The sequence below is a fragment of the Chiloscyllium plagiosum genome, chromosome 1 (genome assembly GCF_004010195.1).
Source record: "Chiloscyllium plagiosum isolate BGI_BamShark_2017 chromosome 1, ASM401019v2, whole genome shotgun sequence".
Classification (NCBI taxonomy): Eukaryota; Metazoa; Chordata; class Chondrichthyes; order Orectolobiformes; family Hemiscylliidae; genus Chiloscyllium; species Chiloscyllium plagiosum.
Window position 1 is genome coordinate 149,652,471 of NC_057710.1, and position 17,119 is coordinate 149,669,589.

General features: G+C 41.8%; 1 protein-coding gene across 5 annotated transcripts in view; it reads right to left on the reverse strand.

Moving 5' to 3' along the window:
• Window positions 1–6,057, reverse strand: part of slc10a7 (solute carrier family 10 member 7) — a 269,973-nt gene extending 263,916 nt beyond the window's left edge. Inside the window, exon 1 of one of the 5 annotated variants that reach the window (XM_043699319.1) lies at window positions 5,757–6,046. In XM_043699319.1, coding sequence (XP_043555254.1) covers window positions 5,757–5,856 — 100 coding nt within the window. In that variant the 5' untranslated portion in view covers window positions 5,857–6,046. Of the gene's footprint in view, window positions 1–5,756 lie in introns of all 5 variants that reach the window. The other 4 variants (XM_043699311.1, XM_043699329.1, XM_043699347.1 and 1 more) reach the window with 4 other exon arrangements.
• Window positions 6,058–17,119: the final 11,062 nt, after the last annotated feature.

Below are 17,119 nucleotides of genomic sequence, written 5' to 3' on the forward strand. Positions count from 1 at the left end.
TCACCCAAGAACTCACTTCCAGTGCGGAAGTCATCCTTGACCACAAGACACTGCCAAAAGAAGAAGTTGAATATTAACTTTCCCAAATTTTTACAAACATCAATTGTTATAAAATAGAATTACATTAACTCTTCTAAATGTCTTCATATGCTTCATTACATTTCCTATGAACAGCTTTCCTTCTTTCAAATTCAATTACTGTTAAAAAGATGACCATTTGCACATAAGCTTCCAGAAACAGAAAAATGTAATGGTGACCAGATACCCCGTTCTTGAAAGGATCAAAGACATTTCTGCATGTTTGAGAAGAACTTGGAGAGTCAGGCAGAATACCTAGTTCTCCTGGACCACAAATCAATGACATAAGTAGAACTAGCATGTGGTTCCACTAGAAATGTTTGAGATGGCAAGATCCAATTTAATTAGGAGAACCCTAAAGACCATAATCTCTGGAATTCTTCTTAAGGAACACACAATTTGATGTAGAAGAAATCAAAAAAAAGTTGAATGTTTGGGAGACACGTTTTAATTCATTGGGCATAGTGCCAGTATTGGGTTCCACTTAAACCGGATTTACATCAATGCTCTGATGAATCAAATAACTGGTGTTGCAAATTAGGGATTTTTCTACTAAATAGGGGCAGTTTGGACCAATGACTTAAGTGAGTGGAAATGTATAAATCTAAAGAGAAAACTCAAGTCTATAAAGCAATGTAATAATTTAAAGATAAGCAAAGTGTGACTGGAAGAGTAGCATTTAGCAATAGTGATGCATCAAGTAAATAAGATCAATCAGGAAAAAACTGGAAAAATTAAAGAATATATTAAAATATGATACTAAAATAAATAAATGAAATGTAACAATAGACACATCATTATCAAAAATAAAAAATGGATTTGATTGAATAGATGTGTTACAAATTGATCAAGGCAAAGCAAGAGAGGACAAAATATTCCAAAGTACTTAACATCCTAAAAGACAGAAACATAGTTCCAATAATATAGGACATGATAAAGACAACGGAAGGGCTTTGGCAATATGTAGAATAACCAAAGATATAGATAAGAGGTCTTCCAAAAATTTGCATAGTATTAGACAAAGTGTTAATTCAGTCCATCATCGACAAGGTTCAAACTTAAGTTGAAATACTCTCCACTTGCCTGAAGAAGCGCAGTACAACATTCAAGAAGCTAGTATTATCCAAGATAACAGAGTCAGTTTGGTAAACATCCAATCTCTGCCTTAAACATTCACCTGCTATACACTGGAACACCCCTGCTAAAGTCTGTTCCAGCTACAAGATGCAGTGCGAAAACTTGCAAAGGCTCAGTTGACAGCAACTTCTAAATTTCATGTCACACTACAGGTGACCCCATTGCACTATACACACACACACAGACAGACGGACACACACACAAAGACAGACCCTCTCTCATACGCTTTCTGTAAATCAGTTTTTTAGATTAGAATCAGTCTGACCATTGTGGCACAGACAGCCTCACACAGCGAAGATAACACCTTCAATACATTATCTGGGCCAACATGACACCAATTGTCAAAGTTCACTTGAGAATGTAACTTTTGAAAGAAGTTTTGCGATTTACTATGAAAGAACTGAAACCAACATGGTCATGCTAAAAGATGAGAGATTTAACAAACAATCCAGGTCTTTTTCAATATATAATTTCGGTTACATCACACTGTAAACTTTTGCTATAAATTCTGTGTCTTACAATCTTATTCTCCACAACCACCTGATGAAGGAGCAGAGCTCCAAAAGCTAGTGCTTCCAAATAAACTTGTTGGACTACAACCTGGTGTTGTGTGATTTTTAACTTTGTACACCCCAGTCCAACACTGGCATTTCCAAATTAATTCTAAATTTGCAAACTCTAGCATCTAAAATAACAATATAACAGAAATATAGGGACTTCAACACTGCGTACCTGCAAGTTCCCTTCCAAGTCTCATACCATTCCTAACTCGGAAAAATGTATCTACTACGTCACAATTGCTGGGTCAAGATCATAGAATTTCCTCTCTAATAACACTGTGGTGCTTCTACACAACATGGACAAGAGTCATTCAAAAACGTGGCTCACCACAATAATTAGGGATGGATAATTAAAAAGAGACCCAAGGAATAAAAATGTTGCAATAGTAACATGTGAATTAAATCTTCATACAGGGAGGATGAATTAAATTGGAAAAATTAGAATAAGGACAAATTCTTGGAAAGTATTCAAAACAGTCTCCCAAAACAATGTGAAACCAACCAAAGTAAAGGCTATCTTAGATGTGCTCTTCTGTAATGAGACAGGATTAATCAAGAATCCCGTATGATAAATTCTTCACAGAGGGTCCCTTCCTAAAACATATAATGAGTCAAGAGTGATGTACTTAAGTCTGAAACAGGGGCATAAGATCTGAATAAAGCCAAATGCATAGTTGAGGGGCATATGGCTAAAGTAAATTGACATAAGTTTCACAATAAATAAGCAGTGGAAAACATTTAAAGAAATATTTCATAATTCTCAATAGATATACATTCCTATGAGACAGAAAAAACACTCAGCAGGAAAAATGATCTACCCATAGCTAATTGGTTTACTAAAATATCTCCAAAGTGGCAGATGTTAAATTCTAAGGAAGAATATAATTATAATTTGTAATGTAGTTGCTGGGTCAAGATCATAGAATTTCCTCTCTAATAAAGTGCAAAGAATAATTATTCTTATTTTATTGAATATTTATTTTAAAGCACAAAATAAGGAAAGGATTGCATAATTATGGACATTTCGGTACTCAAGTAATTATGATTATGGTTCAAACTATGGCTAAATACAAAGGTTAAGGATAGTAATGAAGAGGCTTATAATGTTGCCAAGAGTAGGAACCCTGAGTAACTCTAAAGACTAAAGGATGACTAAAATATTAATGGATGGTGAAAGGACAAAGTCAGAGTGAATGAGTCATTTTAAGGTCAGCAGGCTATTAGTAGAGTGGTTCAAGGATTGATGATGGGACATCAGCTATTTACAATCTATACTATGTTAATGAGTTGCATGAAAGGACTGAGTATACTGTATCTACAGAGAAAGTGACCTGTGAGGACAGCATAAACAGTCTGGTAAAGGGATATCAATGACTTAAGTGAATAAGCAAGAAAATGACAGGTATACTATAATGTCGCGAATTATGAGCTATTCACTTTGGTAGGGAGAGATTTTTTTAAAAGATGAGAAACTACTAAGTCTGATATACAAAACAGAATTAACATGCAGCCACAACAAACAATTAAGAAGACAAATGGAGTTAAGAAGTCTTTGATGGAACCAAACCTATAGTTTAGGTTTCCTATCAATTGAAGGATATGTTTGCTTTAAGGAAGGGTTGCGACAAATATTCAGGAGATTCGTCAAAAAGAATGTAATATGCTGTAAATCTCAAAATCAGAAAATGCTGGAAAAAGTCACCAGATCCGGCAGTATCTGTATACAGAGATGAATAGAGTTAGTGTTTCGGGTATGTGACCCTACATTTCTAACTTTCTCTGGCTCTGGTGAAATAGGTTTCAAGTAAGGGAGGTGCTAGAGAAGAAAATGAGAGGTCTGAAATAGAGTGGAAGAAAAGAAAGATATAAGACAGAAGAAGAATTCTCCAGGGCCAAAGGGAATGGAGATGGGAAGAGAAAACAAAACATACTCAGTGCAGATGTGCCACTAATTTAAATTTTAAAAAATTAAAATAATGAAATGGGGAAACAAGATGAGTGATAGGGTTTAATATTTGAAATTGTTGAATTCAATGCTGTATCCAAAATGCTGGAAAGTGTCTAACTGAAAGGTAGTGTTTCTTTTCCTTTCCTACGTTTTTCCAATTTTAGATTTGTTTAAAATTTATTCATGGCATGTCCAACATCACTGGCAAGGCCAACCATCATCTCTAACTGCCCAGACAGCAGTTGGGAGTCAACTACTTTGCTGTGGGTTTGGAGTCACTGTAGGCCAGTTCAGGTAAGGCTGGCAGATTTCCTTCCCTAAAGAATATTAGCGAGCATGATGGCTCTGCTTAAATAACAATGAATTGGTCACCATCCAATTACCTTTTTATTCCATATTTATATTGAATCTTTATCCCCAGGACATTTGCCAAGAGTTCGGGATTATTAGTCCAGTGACATTGCCACTAATGTCCAGTTAGTAGCAAATCTACTCTCGGCATCTTGCCTACTTTTGCCCCATCCCTATTCCTTTTCTTTCTCTTCTATTATCCACCCTAACACAGATCTTCCTTTTGACCTTGGCCCATGCATTGCCTAAACTGTATCATATCTTCAAAGTTTCCCAGCTCTGATGTAAGGTCACAGACACAAAACAACTCTCTTTCTCTTTCTACATAAACACTGCCTAACTTTTGTGTTTTTCCAGTATTTTCTGTTTTTATTTCATTGGTTTGATTTCTGGGGTGAGAAATTTTCCTATGAAGAGAATAAAATGAGCCTATAATCTTTGAAGTTTAGAAGAAAGTTGATTTCATTGAGGTAAAAGATTCTGAGGGAGCATGACAGGGTCAACACAGAGGTTCTTGCTCCTAGGTTCAGAGCCTAAAACCATAGTCTCAGAACTAACTAGCTATTTTGGACTGAGATTAAGAAAGTTATTTGTGATTCTTTAGATTCCGCAACCCCACAGGACTGGATGCCTCACTGCTGAATACTCAAGATTGAGAGCAATAGATACTTAGAATCTAATAAAGTCAAGGGATATGAAGATTAGATAGTAAAGTGGAATTGACATTCAAAATCAGGCATTTCACAGAACAGTAGAACAAACTTGAAGAGTTATGGAAGACTCATGCTCATATTCTGACATTCTTAAACATTTTTGAATGTAACCTTATTTAATTTATTGAAATCTAATTGTACCCCACTACATACTGGAAGTTTTAAGTAAATTACAGTAATTTAAAACCACATTACTCAAGTGATGAAATGACATGGATTACTGATGTTTGTGATATCACCAGGTTATCTTCCTTCATACATTTAAGCATTTAAAAATACATCAAAGCGAAAGACTTCCAGACTCTTGGGAAGATAACCATTCTGTTCTCTTCCGAGTATAATTTTATTTCAAAAGGAAATATACCCCCACCCTCAAACATACCAGATAGATACACCGATGTATCAATTACAAAAATAATATTTTCAGTGATTATACAATTATGAGATTGTGGGTTTGGACATGATTTAGAAATGCAATATATTTTTGTCAATACGGTTTAATGTGCAGAATAAGTAGGATATTTAATATATTTTAAACAGTGAAAACCATTGTACCTCAAAACGCTGAGATCCCGTTGCAAAAAGGCAGCGGTTTGAAACATTTATCTCAGAACATTTAGTTAGTTTGGATATCTCTTAGAACACAATTAAAAATGTAAACAGCGCCATATTGGGCTGAACATACTAAAACTGGATGCATATTTTTTCTCAGACTCGTGGCTGAATACATGAAGATAAACACGGAAATAAGCAAAATACAGGAGTCAGTTTGCAACATGTCCTGTGTACAGAATGCACAAGGGAGCAAATCAAAAGCAATGGCCCTTGTTACACCGGGTTTATTAAAAGAGCTCCAGACGTGCACATAAGAATAAATCACTTCCTAGATTTGGCGAAAGCCCTCGGGCTGCCGAGTCGTCCAGGTTCCTTGCCGTCAATGACTTCACAAGACGGAGTGTTCGCACTCACCTCCATGCATCCCCACGGAAGGCTGCAGATAAGCGAAGGTGATTGCCAGCACTATCGCCGCCAGGAACCACTGCTTCCGGATACGCTCCAGCAGCCCCATGGCCTCTCAGTGAGCGCGAGCGCTCTGACACCGAGCCGCACTCCAACGGTCGCTTCGGCGCGCTCGCGCCTCCACCGTACGGGTTCTCCCACCCCTGCCCTTGCCCACTCCCGGACTCGAGCCGCTCGGGATCCACGTCAGTCGTATTCCGATCTCACTGCGTGGCTGGCGGAGGCGGTACCAGAGCAGCAGGGGCCGGACAGAGCAGAAGCTTCAGCAAGAAAGGGAAGGTAGACATTTGCAGTGAGAAAGGCTGACGGGTCTGTTTCTCAGTAATCGGGACTGAGTAATAAAAAATGTGGGTTTGTTGCTAGCCGCATCTTCTGCTCGCCGCTGTTTTGGAATGAAAGCGCTGATTGCTGCAGCACGTACGGCTGCGTTAAACCTAGTTCCCAGAAGTTCAAAATAATCACACTTTTAGTCTCAATTTGGTGGAGCTTCAAGGATCATATTTCTTGTACCTCTCCGTGTGAATGACTGGTGGACAATTGACTGCTTGGAAACATACCCTGGTGTGTGTTTCATAATAATTAGAGAGAAGGCAGCTATGGTTATATTGAATGGCAGAGCAAGCTCGAAGGGTCTAATGGCCTACTCCTATATTCTGTGTTTCAATATCTTTATCAATAATAGACCCCCGTTTAAATATAATCTTTCATCTAAAATTATGATTTTAAAGGTAAATATTTGAATGAATGATCACCTTTAAAGTATACTCAGATCTCTATGTGGCGCCCTAGGATAAATATTAACACAATTAGTTTCTCGCTCTTTAGGAATAATATAACAATATGTCAACTCTTTCTTTTAGAGATGCCTCGTATCAATATAACTGTTTAAATCATTGACATTTCACCTAAAGTAATGATTAACAATTGACTTTGATATGTAAATTTGAGTTAATTTTAAATGCATTTTCTCTTATTGTTTGTAGTTTTATTTAGGTAGTAGAATGTTATCCCTCTATCATGAGGATTTGCCATTCAGTGTTCTCAGTGATAATTTGCATGCTGCATCGGCAATGATAATCCTGGTGTCGGAGTTGTGCTCATGTTGTGTCATCTGTCAGTTACAGTGTTGATGTTGCATCTTTTTGTTCCTGATGTTTCCTTACATATTAGTGTTATCTTTATATTTTTTTCCGCTTCTGAAATTCAGGTACAGATCAAATATTGGATCATCTGTTCACTGGCTTTGGTGTCAGTGTATGACCTTGGAGTCTCAGCCTTGTCAACAACGTTTGCTGGATTCCAGGTTTTCCTGTTTGAATTCTGCAGCCTGTCTTTTCAGCAGCTGAGGCAGGGATTGGCATACGTGTTGAATATTGACCTCCTTCCATCTGTTCATTTGAGATGTCATACTTTCAGTAACTTGGAGTGAGTGTCTTGCTTCATGGGTACGCCTATATTTTCTTCTGTTCAACACTTCTGCAGGTAATTTCTCTTTGGCCTTGAAGTGCAAGCCAGAATCACAATAAGGCAAAGTTTGAGATTTCCTTGTCTTTCTCTGCATTTCATTTGGCCATCGAGATGTTTCTTCCGACAAACTCATGTTCTCTTGGCAAAAGTGGTGATGAAGTTAAACCCATACTGTTCAGTGAATTTTTAAATTTTCTGTAGATGAATTGGGTTTGATTGTCAGTGTGAAGACCGGGTGAGTCGGGGTGAAAATCCTCCCTTCTCTTCTTTATCCTCATTTAAAGGTTACATTTATCAATTCTGTGTGTGCACTTACTGTTTATACACGTGGCAGACAGGTTTTCTTTAATGAATAGGAGTTAGTTTTATCACACTAAAACTTAACATACTTTAAAGAAGTAACAATACATTCTGACTTCCACGAACTGTGCATCTGCACACACACTCAAACCAATTGCAAAAATACAAATTACAGAGTAGAGTTTAAATTTATCAAATGTTAAGTCCCTTCAATATGTCATTAAAAAAAAGTCACAACAAAGATGGATGTCTCATCCAGCTATAACTTTCCAAAATCTTTGGTCTTGAGCTGAAGCATTTCAAAATTGTAACAGATTTCTTCTTCTGGAAGCTGTAGGAACTGTAGTCTTTATTTTACATTTTCTGTTCACTGTGACACAATCAATTGTAGCAGGCAAGACACCATTCTTACAGAAAGAGAGAGTTGCTGTTCTTCTGCCAAAGTTTATGTGGTCAGAAATACACACAAAAAGCCTTATCATATTTCTTCTTTCAACTGCGAGCACAAGTTTAAAAATGTTAGCTTGATTAGCTCATTTCACTGCAGTTACCTTAGCCATTGTTTCATGGCCCAAGTGATCAGATTTAATGTTTTGTTTCCAACAATGGTGGGCAATTGCCCAGATATATCTTGTAGACAAAAAATAGGATAAATACAATCTGGCCAATTTCAGCCCCATCCTTCCACTCCAATTATCAGTAAAGTGAAGAAAAGGGTCATAGAGCACGGAAACAGATCCTTTGGTCCAATTCATCTGCGTCGACCAGACATCCTGATCTGACCTGGTCCCATTTGCAAGCATTTGGTCAATATCCCTCTAAACTCTTCCTATTTATGTACCCATCCAGATGCCATTAAAATGTCATAATTACACCCGCCTGCACCACTCTGCGTGAAAAAGTTATCCCTCAGGTTCTTTTTTAATTTTCCCCCTCACCTTAAAACTATGTCCTCTAGTTTTGGACTTCTCCACCTTAGGAAAAAGACCCCGGCTTTTCACCATATCATTGCCCCTCATGATCTTATAACCTGGTATAAGGTCATCCCTCAGTCTCTGACACTGCAGAGAAAAATGTCCCAGCCTACTCGACCTCTTCCTGTAGCTCAAACTCTTCTGTCCTGGCAACATTCTTGCAAATCTTTATTGCACCCTCACAAGTTTGTCAAGTTTAAAGAAGGGTGTCCAGAATTGTATGCAATATTCCAAAAGAGGCCTCACCAATGTCTTTGTACAACCACAACATGACATCCCAACTTCTATGCTCAGTGTTATGACCACCGAAGGCAAGCATACCAAATGCCTTCTTCAATACTGTCTACCTGCAACTCCAGTTTCAAGGAACTTTGCACCTGCACCCCTAGGTCTCTTTGTTCGGCAACATATCCCAGGGCCCTACCATTAAATGTGTAAGTGCTGTCCTGGTTTGCCTTACCAAAATGCAACACCTCACATTTATCTAAACAAAACTCCTCCATCTGCCATTCCTCAGCCCATCGGCCCATCTGATCAAGGTCCCATTGTTCTCAGAGATAATCTTTTCCATTGTCCACTACACTATCTATTTTGGTCAATAGTTCTGTAAGAAAACACCTGCTCACTGAATCTTAGTTCGGATTCTTCCAGGACGACTCAGGTCCTGACCTCATTACGACTGATCAACGTCATGCCTGGTATGAAGAAAGATGGTTGGGACTTTTAGATGGAAGTCATCTCAGCTCCAGGACATCTCTGCTGGGGTTCTTCTTATAGGTAGTGCCCTAGGCCCAACTGTCTTCTGCTTTTTCATTGACCTTCCTTCCATGTCAATGTCAGTAAGATTCACCGTCTGTATAATGTTCACCAATAGTCATTACTCTTCAAATACTGAAGCAGTCCATGTCCATGTGCAGCAAGACCCAGAAAATGTTGTGGTTCTGTTCGCCGAGCTGGGAATTTGTGTTGCAGAAGTTGCGTCCCCTGTCTTGGTGACATCCTCAGTGCTTGGGAGCCTCCTGTGAAGCACTTCTGTCATGTTTCCTCTAGCATTTATAGTGGTTTGAGATGTCCAGATTTGGACTGATAAGTGACAAGTAACATTCATGCCACACAAGTGCCAAGCAATGGCCATTTCCTAGACTGAATAAAACCATCACCCCACGACATTCAATAGCATGACCCTTATTGAATCCCCCACACTCAGCATGCCTGGGAAGCTACCATTGACTAGAAACTTAACTCAAGTGGACTAGCAATATAAATATTGTGGCATTAAGAGTAGGCTAGAGGACAGGAATTCTGCAGCAAGTAACTCATCTCTTGACTCCCTCAAGCCTGTTCACCATCTACAAGGCACAAGTCAAAAGTGTGATGAACTGTTCCTCACTTGCCTGGATGAGGGCAGCTCTAACAACACTCTAGAAGCTCAACACTATCCAGTCCCCTTGATTGGCACCACATCCACAAACATTCACTCTCCCCACTGACACTAAGTAGCAGCAGCGTGTACCATCTACAAAATGCACTGCAGAAATTTGCCAAGGCTCCTGAGACAACATTTTCCAAGCTATGATCTAGAAGGACAATGTGGTAAATAATATTTGTGCAAATAACAATATGGCAAGAAGGACTTGTGGCAAGCAGTATTCACATCACATAAATACCAGGCACTGAACAAACCCAGTTGTTATGGACCAGACCAAACCCCCTCAATATTCAGAAGATAGTCTAGTCCCTAACCTTTTCTTATTTTAAAGATAAATGTAAGGTATTGCATTCCAGATGTAATTCAATTAGTCAAACTACCAGATTTAAAGCAAAACACACTTTATTCATCCTTTCTGTTAAAATACAACAAAAGAAACAAGAATTTGGAATAATTGAATTCTATTGGAAAACTTAACAGAATAATAGCTAGACTAACTATTACTAGTTAACTGTTCCGCATAGTAACATTCCATAAACCCAACCTCAGCAAAGGGCAAATTCAGAAAACAGATTGCCTGCTTTAAGAGTTGCATGTGAGACAGAGAACAGCTTTTGGCTGTAACTGAGAGAAGGAAAAAATAGCTTTCACTACTTCACGACCCCAACAGCAACTGCTGAAAACTAAACTAAAGATCCTAGTTCTGTGGGAGTTTGACCACACCCATTCAAGCTGGGTCTATTGTTCCAATTTTAAAAGAAAACCCTAAGGCCTCACAAGTTCTTTACGCTATTGGTTCTGGTAGACTGCTCATCACCTCTGCCTTAAAAACTCTCTTCAAAGAAAAGGACCAAATAACCTCTTAAAGCCACAGCATCGTCACACCATTAACAAACACTCCTTAACATTCAGTAGTGTTGCCATCACTGAATACCCCACTATCAACAACCTTGGGGTTACCATTGTCCAGAAACACAACTGGACTTGCCACATAAACACAGCAGCTATAATAGTGGATTAGAGACTATGAATATTGTGGCAAATAAATCACCACCTGACTCACTAAAGCCTGTACACTATCTATAGAGCACAAGTCGGGAATGTGATGAAATAATCTCCAATACCTGGATCGGTACAGCTCCAAAAACACTCAGGAAGCTTGACACCACCCAGAACAAAACATTCTGATTGACTGGCACCATATCTACAGGCATCCACTCCCTCCACTGCCCATGTTCAGAACCAGCAGTGTGTTCTATCGACAAAATCATTAACGATCCTTAGCACCTTCCAAACCCAAAATCACTTCCATCCAGAAGGACAAAAGTTGCAGATACATGGGAGCACCACCAAGTTTCCATCCAAGTCTCTTACCATCCTGACTTGGAAATATGTCTCCATATTTTTACTGTCACTGGGTCAGAATCCTGGAATTCCCTCCCTTAAGACATTGTGGCTCAACCTACAGCACATGAACTGCAACAGTTGAAGAAGGCAGCTCACCACCATCTCAAGAGCAACTAGGGATGATAAGATTTCCATTTTAATCGCTATTGAAGAATCATCTAGATTCGAAACGTTAGCTTGCTTCTCTGTGGATGCTGCCTGACCCGCTGTGATCTCCAAAACGCTTTGCTTTCGGTTAATCTCTCATTTGTTCATCTACATTGTTTTCTATAGTCTCCCGGTGTTGGATAAAGTGTTTACTAAAATTCACTTTCCTCAGTGACTGAATCCAGTTCCACCTCACCCCACATAGATTCCAACAGTAGTTCCTTCCTTCATATTTCGAACTCAACCAGACTCGAAGGTAGAAGACAGAGGGTGATGGTGGAATGTTGTTTTTCAGATGGGACCTTGATCAGATGGGCCAATGGGCTGAGGAGTGACCGATGGTGTTTAGTTTAGATAAATGCGAGGTGCTGCATTTTGGAAAAGCAAATCAGAGCAAGACTTATACACTTAATGTTAAGGTCCTGGGAAGTGTTGCTGAACAAAGAGACCTTGGACTGCAGATTCATAGTTTCTTGAAAGTAGAGTCGCAGGATAGTGAAGAAGGCATTTGATAGTCTTTCCTTAATTGGTCAGAGCATTGAGTATAGGAATAGGGAGGTCATGTTGCAGCTGTACAGGACTTTGGTTAGGCCACTTTTGGAATATTGCGTGCAATTCTGGTCTTCCTATCGGAAGGATGTTGTGAAACTTGAAAGGTTTACAAGGATATTGCCAGGGTTGGAGGATTTCAGCTAAAGGGAGAGACTGAATAGGCTGGGGCTCTTTTCGCTGGAGCATTGGAGGCTGAGGTAATCTTATAGAGGTGTATAAAACTGAGGGGCTTGGATAGGATAAATAGACAAGGTCTTTTCCCTGGGGTAGGGGAGTCCAGAACTAGAGGGCATAGGTTTAGAATGAGAGGGGAAAGATATAGAAGGGACCTAAGGGGCAACTTTCTTACGCAGGTGTGGTGCCTGTTTGGAATGAGCTGCCAGAGGCTGGTACAATTACAGCATTTAAAAGCATATGGATGGGTATCTGAATAGAAAGGTTAAGAGGGATATGGGCCAAGTGTTGGCAAATGGGACTAGGTTAGGTTAGGATATCTGGCCGGCATGGACAAGTTGGACCAAAGGGTCTGTTTCCGTGCTGTACATCTCTATGACTCTAAGTCTTTCCAAGACATACAGTACTCCTTGTTCAGCTGCTCCTACAGCATCCTGAGATCCACATTCAGTGCCATGTACCATCCCATGCACACTCTCAGCCCCTCTCTCCAGCGGCACCACCTCACACTATCTCAAAGCTGTCTTGATCCCCAGTTCTACCTCCTTCTTTATCTCATTTGATACTTTAACAAGAAACTTTTTCTCTTCCTTTCAAGTGTTATGGAATGCATGCTCCAAAAGTCAAGGATACTGATGCCTGTCTGGGGCTTCTTCTCCTCCTATTCCCTCCCACTGCGTTCTTTCATCTAATCCCACATCTTGCAATACCATCTGACCTACTCCTCTCTGATGCTGAACAATCTTCTCTCAGCAAAGAACGTGGCTTTATCTCTTTACGCACCCAGATCTTGGGCCTGATGTGATGCTGAACTCATTTTCCATTGCCTTCAATTTCATGCCACTTCTTTGGTAAGAGTCCTTTCCTATTCACCTATCTCCAATACTCCCCCTCTACCTGGACTCCCCTTTCTGGTCTTTTGCCTGCACTTGATCTCTTCATTGAGAACTGTTGATGTGACATTGACCATCTTAATTTCTCCGCAACTCTCACTCATTGTCTCGCTCTGAACTTGCTGTATTCCACTCCATGTGGCCCTTGTTATCAAATCTGCTGATAAGGGTGATGTGGTTGTCTTCTAGTGTGCTGACCTCGACCTTGAAGTAGACACCCACACCAATCAACCCCACCACCATGTGACCGAATATTTCAACTCCCCTCCCACTCTGCTGAGGACATGCAGGTCCTGGCCTCCTCCACTGCCGCTTCCTCACCACCCGACGCCTAGAGGAAGAACGCCTCATCTTCCACCTTGTAACCCTTCAACCCTAGGGCATCAATGTGGACTTCACCAGTGTGCTGACCTCTACCTTGCTGACCTCCACCTGTACCAACTGCAACAAGGACAGAACCACCCCTGGTCCTCACCTTCCACCCCACCAACCTCCGCATAAACTGCATCATCTGCTGACATTTCTGCCACCTACAAACAGACTCCAACACTAGGGATATGTTTCGCTCCCCACCCCATCTTCTTTCCGCAAAGACCGTTCCCTCCATGACTACCTGGTCAGGTCCACGCGCCCCCAACAAGCCACCCTCCCCTCCTGGCATCTTCCCCTGCCCGCAGGAATTGCAAAACCTGCACCCACACCTCCCCCCTCATCTCTATCCAAGGCTCCAAAGGAGCGTTCCATATCCATCAAAGCTTCTCCTGCACTTCCACAAATGTCATTTATTGCATCCATTGTTCCCGATGTGGTCTTCTTTACATTGGGGAGACTGGATGCCTTCTCGTAGAGCGCTTCAGGGAACATCTCGAGGACACCCGCACCAATAAACCCCACCACCCCGTGGCTGAACATTTCAACTCCCCCTCCCATTCTGCCAAGGACATGCAGATCCTGGGTCTCCTCCACTGCCACTCCCTCATTACCCGACACCTGAACGAATAACGCCTCATTTTCCGCCTTGGAATCCGTTAACCCCAGGGTATCAATGTGGACTTCACCATTTTCCTCATTTCCCCTCCCCCCATCTTACGCCAGTTCTAAACTTCCAGCTCAGCACCATCCTCATGACTGTCCCACCTATCAATCTTCATTCCCACCTATCCAGTCCACCCTCCTCTCTGACCTATCATCTTTATCCCTTCCTCCATCCACCTATTGTACTCTCAACTACCTTCTTCCCAGCCTCACCCCCTCCCATTTATCTCTCCATCCCCGAGGCCTCCAGCCTCATTCCTGATGAAGAGCTCCTGCCCGAACTATCAATTTTCCTGCTCCTCAGATGCTGCCTGACCTGCTATGCATTTCCAGCACCACTTTAATCTTGACTCTACCTTCCAGTGACTAAGTGTGAACTCTCAGACATTTCCTCCTACCTCCCCTGGATCATGACCCTCCTATTGAACATCAGACTCAAGTTTCCAGGACTCTCATGAACCTTATCTCCTCTGGAGATCTCCCTTCCGCAGCTTCCCATCACAGAATACCCCAATCCTGTAGAGCCAACTTCTACCTCCTTCCTAAAATCCACAAAGAGACAGACCCACCATTTCAACCTGTACCTGTCCCACTGAACTTATTTCTACCTTTTATTCTCCCCCTTGTTCAGTCTGTTCCCATTTACATTCTTGATTCTTCCAGTTTTCTGGTCCTATCGGCTCTGCACCAGGGAGGTGCAATCCTGTACATCCATCTCTCAGGATGGTCTGAAGACTGTCTGCTTCCTTGAAAAGTGGCCTTTACTATCTCTGTCCACCACCAGCCTCGTTTGCCTGACTGAGCTCATTCTCACTCAGAACAACTCTCCTTTAATTCCTCTCACCTTCTCCAAGTCAAAGGTGTGGCCGTGGCTACCCACATGGTTCCCAGCTACGTCTGTATCTTTGTGGGGTATGTGGAACATTCCTTGTTCCAGTTTTACTCAGGCCCTACCATAAACTTTTTTCTGATACAATGATATTTTTAGTGCTGCTTTTTGCTGTCATCTGCAATTGGAAAAATTTAATCAGTTTTGATTCAATTTCTATTTTTCTCCTAGTCCATCTCTGACTCTTCCATTCCCTTTCTTGATGTCACTGTTTCCATTTCTGGGAATATACTGTGCATTAATATCCATAACAAGCTCCCATGGTTACCTCGACAACACCACCTAACACACTGCTTCCTACAAGGATTCCACTCCTTTCTTTCAGTTCCTCTGTCTCATTGGATCTGATTTGAAAATGTCACTTTCCAGCCAGCTGCTTCCGACACAACCTTTTCCCCAACCGAGGATACCTCCCCATTAGGGTTGACAGAGCTTTCATCTGTGTCTGACCCATTGCCCACACTTTTGCCCTTACCCCTTCCTCTCCTTTCCCGACATTGATAGGATTCCTCTTGTCCTTACTTTCCAACCCATTAGACTTGGCATTCAATGGATTCATCCTTCTCATTTCCAACACCAAATGTGTTTTCCCTTCCCTTCCACTGACAGCATCCTGCATGAACCATACCCTGTGTGATATCATGATCGACTTCTTCATCACTTCAAACACTTCCTCATTCTCCGCTAGTACCTTCCCAAATAATCGCAGAAGATGTAACACATGCCCACTCACCTCACTGTCCAAGGCCTCAAAACCACAAACAAAGAATGCAAAGAACAGGAACAGACCCTTTGGTCCACAAAGACTGCACCAATCCATGATGTCTTTCGAAACTAAAAAAATACTTTTTCTCTACATGACCATGTCCATCTATTAATTGCCTATTTAGATATCTTTCAAGATGCTTCTTAAACATTATTATTGTATCCCCCTCCGCCACTTCTTCTGACAGCACATTGCAAGCACTTATCCACACTCTATGTAAAAAGCGTGCATCTCACGTCCTTTAAACGTGCCCCCTCTTCAACCGTCAACCAGTGTCTCCTAGTAATTGACATTCCTACTTTGGGAAAAAGACTCTGACTGCCAATTCTATCCATGCCTTTCATTATTTTAATTTACTTATCTTACGTGAGTGCAAGTTTGTGAGGAGCTTGGAAAAGATGGTTGCGAAGGAAATTAAGCTAGTTCAGGGAGGCGAGCCCAATATGATGCTGAGAGAGGTCCCTGGCATCAATGGCAGTCCCCCCAAGTGACGGTGAGAGCAGGAACATGCAGCCTGAAGCATCCTGTGGTGACAGCAGGCAGCTGCTCCCAAGTTGGAGGTAGCCCTGGGTGGCCAGTGGTGAGAGTGAGAGCAGGAAGCCGGCAGAGACTGGGAGCAGGCAGCCCCGGGAGGCCAGCGATGAGAGTGGAAGCAGGCTGTCCTGGGCAGTTGGCAGCAAGAATGGGAGCAGACAGCTCCAGGCAACAGGCAATGAGAGTGGGAGCAGGCAGCCCCAGATGGCTGGCAGCAAGAATGGGAGCAGGCAGCCCCGGGAGGCCAGTGGCGAGAGAGGGAGCAGGCAGCTGTGGGCAGCTGGCAGTAAGAGTGGGTGCAAGAACAAGCTGCAAAGCAGCAATAGTAGGCAGCCTGAGATGAGAGCAAGGGGGATATCAAGCCCTTGTGAGGATTGCGAGCCTAGCATGGCTTGGCATTAATGGACTGTCTCTGGATTAGTGGTGCTGGAAGAGCACAGCAGTTCAGGCAGCATCCAAGGAGCTTCGAAATCGACTTTTCGGGCAAAAGCCCTTCATCAGGAATAAAGGCAGTGAGCCTGAAGCGTGGAGAGATAAGCTAGAGGAGGGTGGGGGTGGGGAGAAAGTAGCATAGGTAAAATTTTGATGGATGTGGAAGGCTCCTTTAGGTCCTTGGATGGAGGTGAGGGAGGAGGTGTGGGCGCTGGTTTTACAGTTCCTGCGGTGGCAGGGGAAAGTGCCAGGATGGGGGGGTGGGTCGTAGGGGGGCGTGGACCTGACCAGGTAGTCACGGGGGGAACGGTCT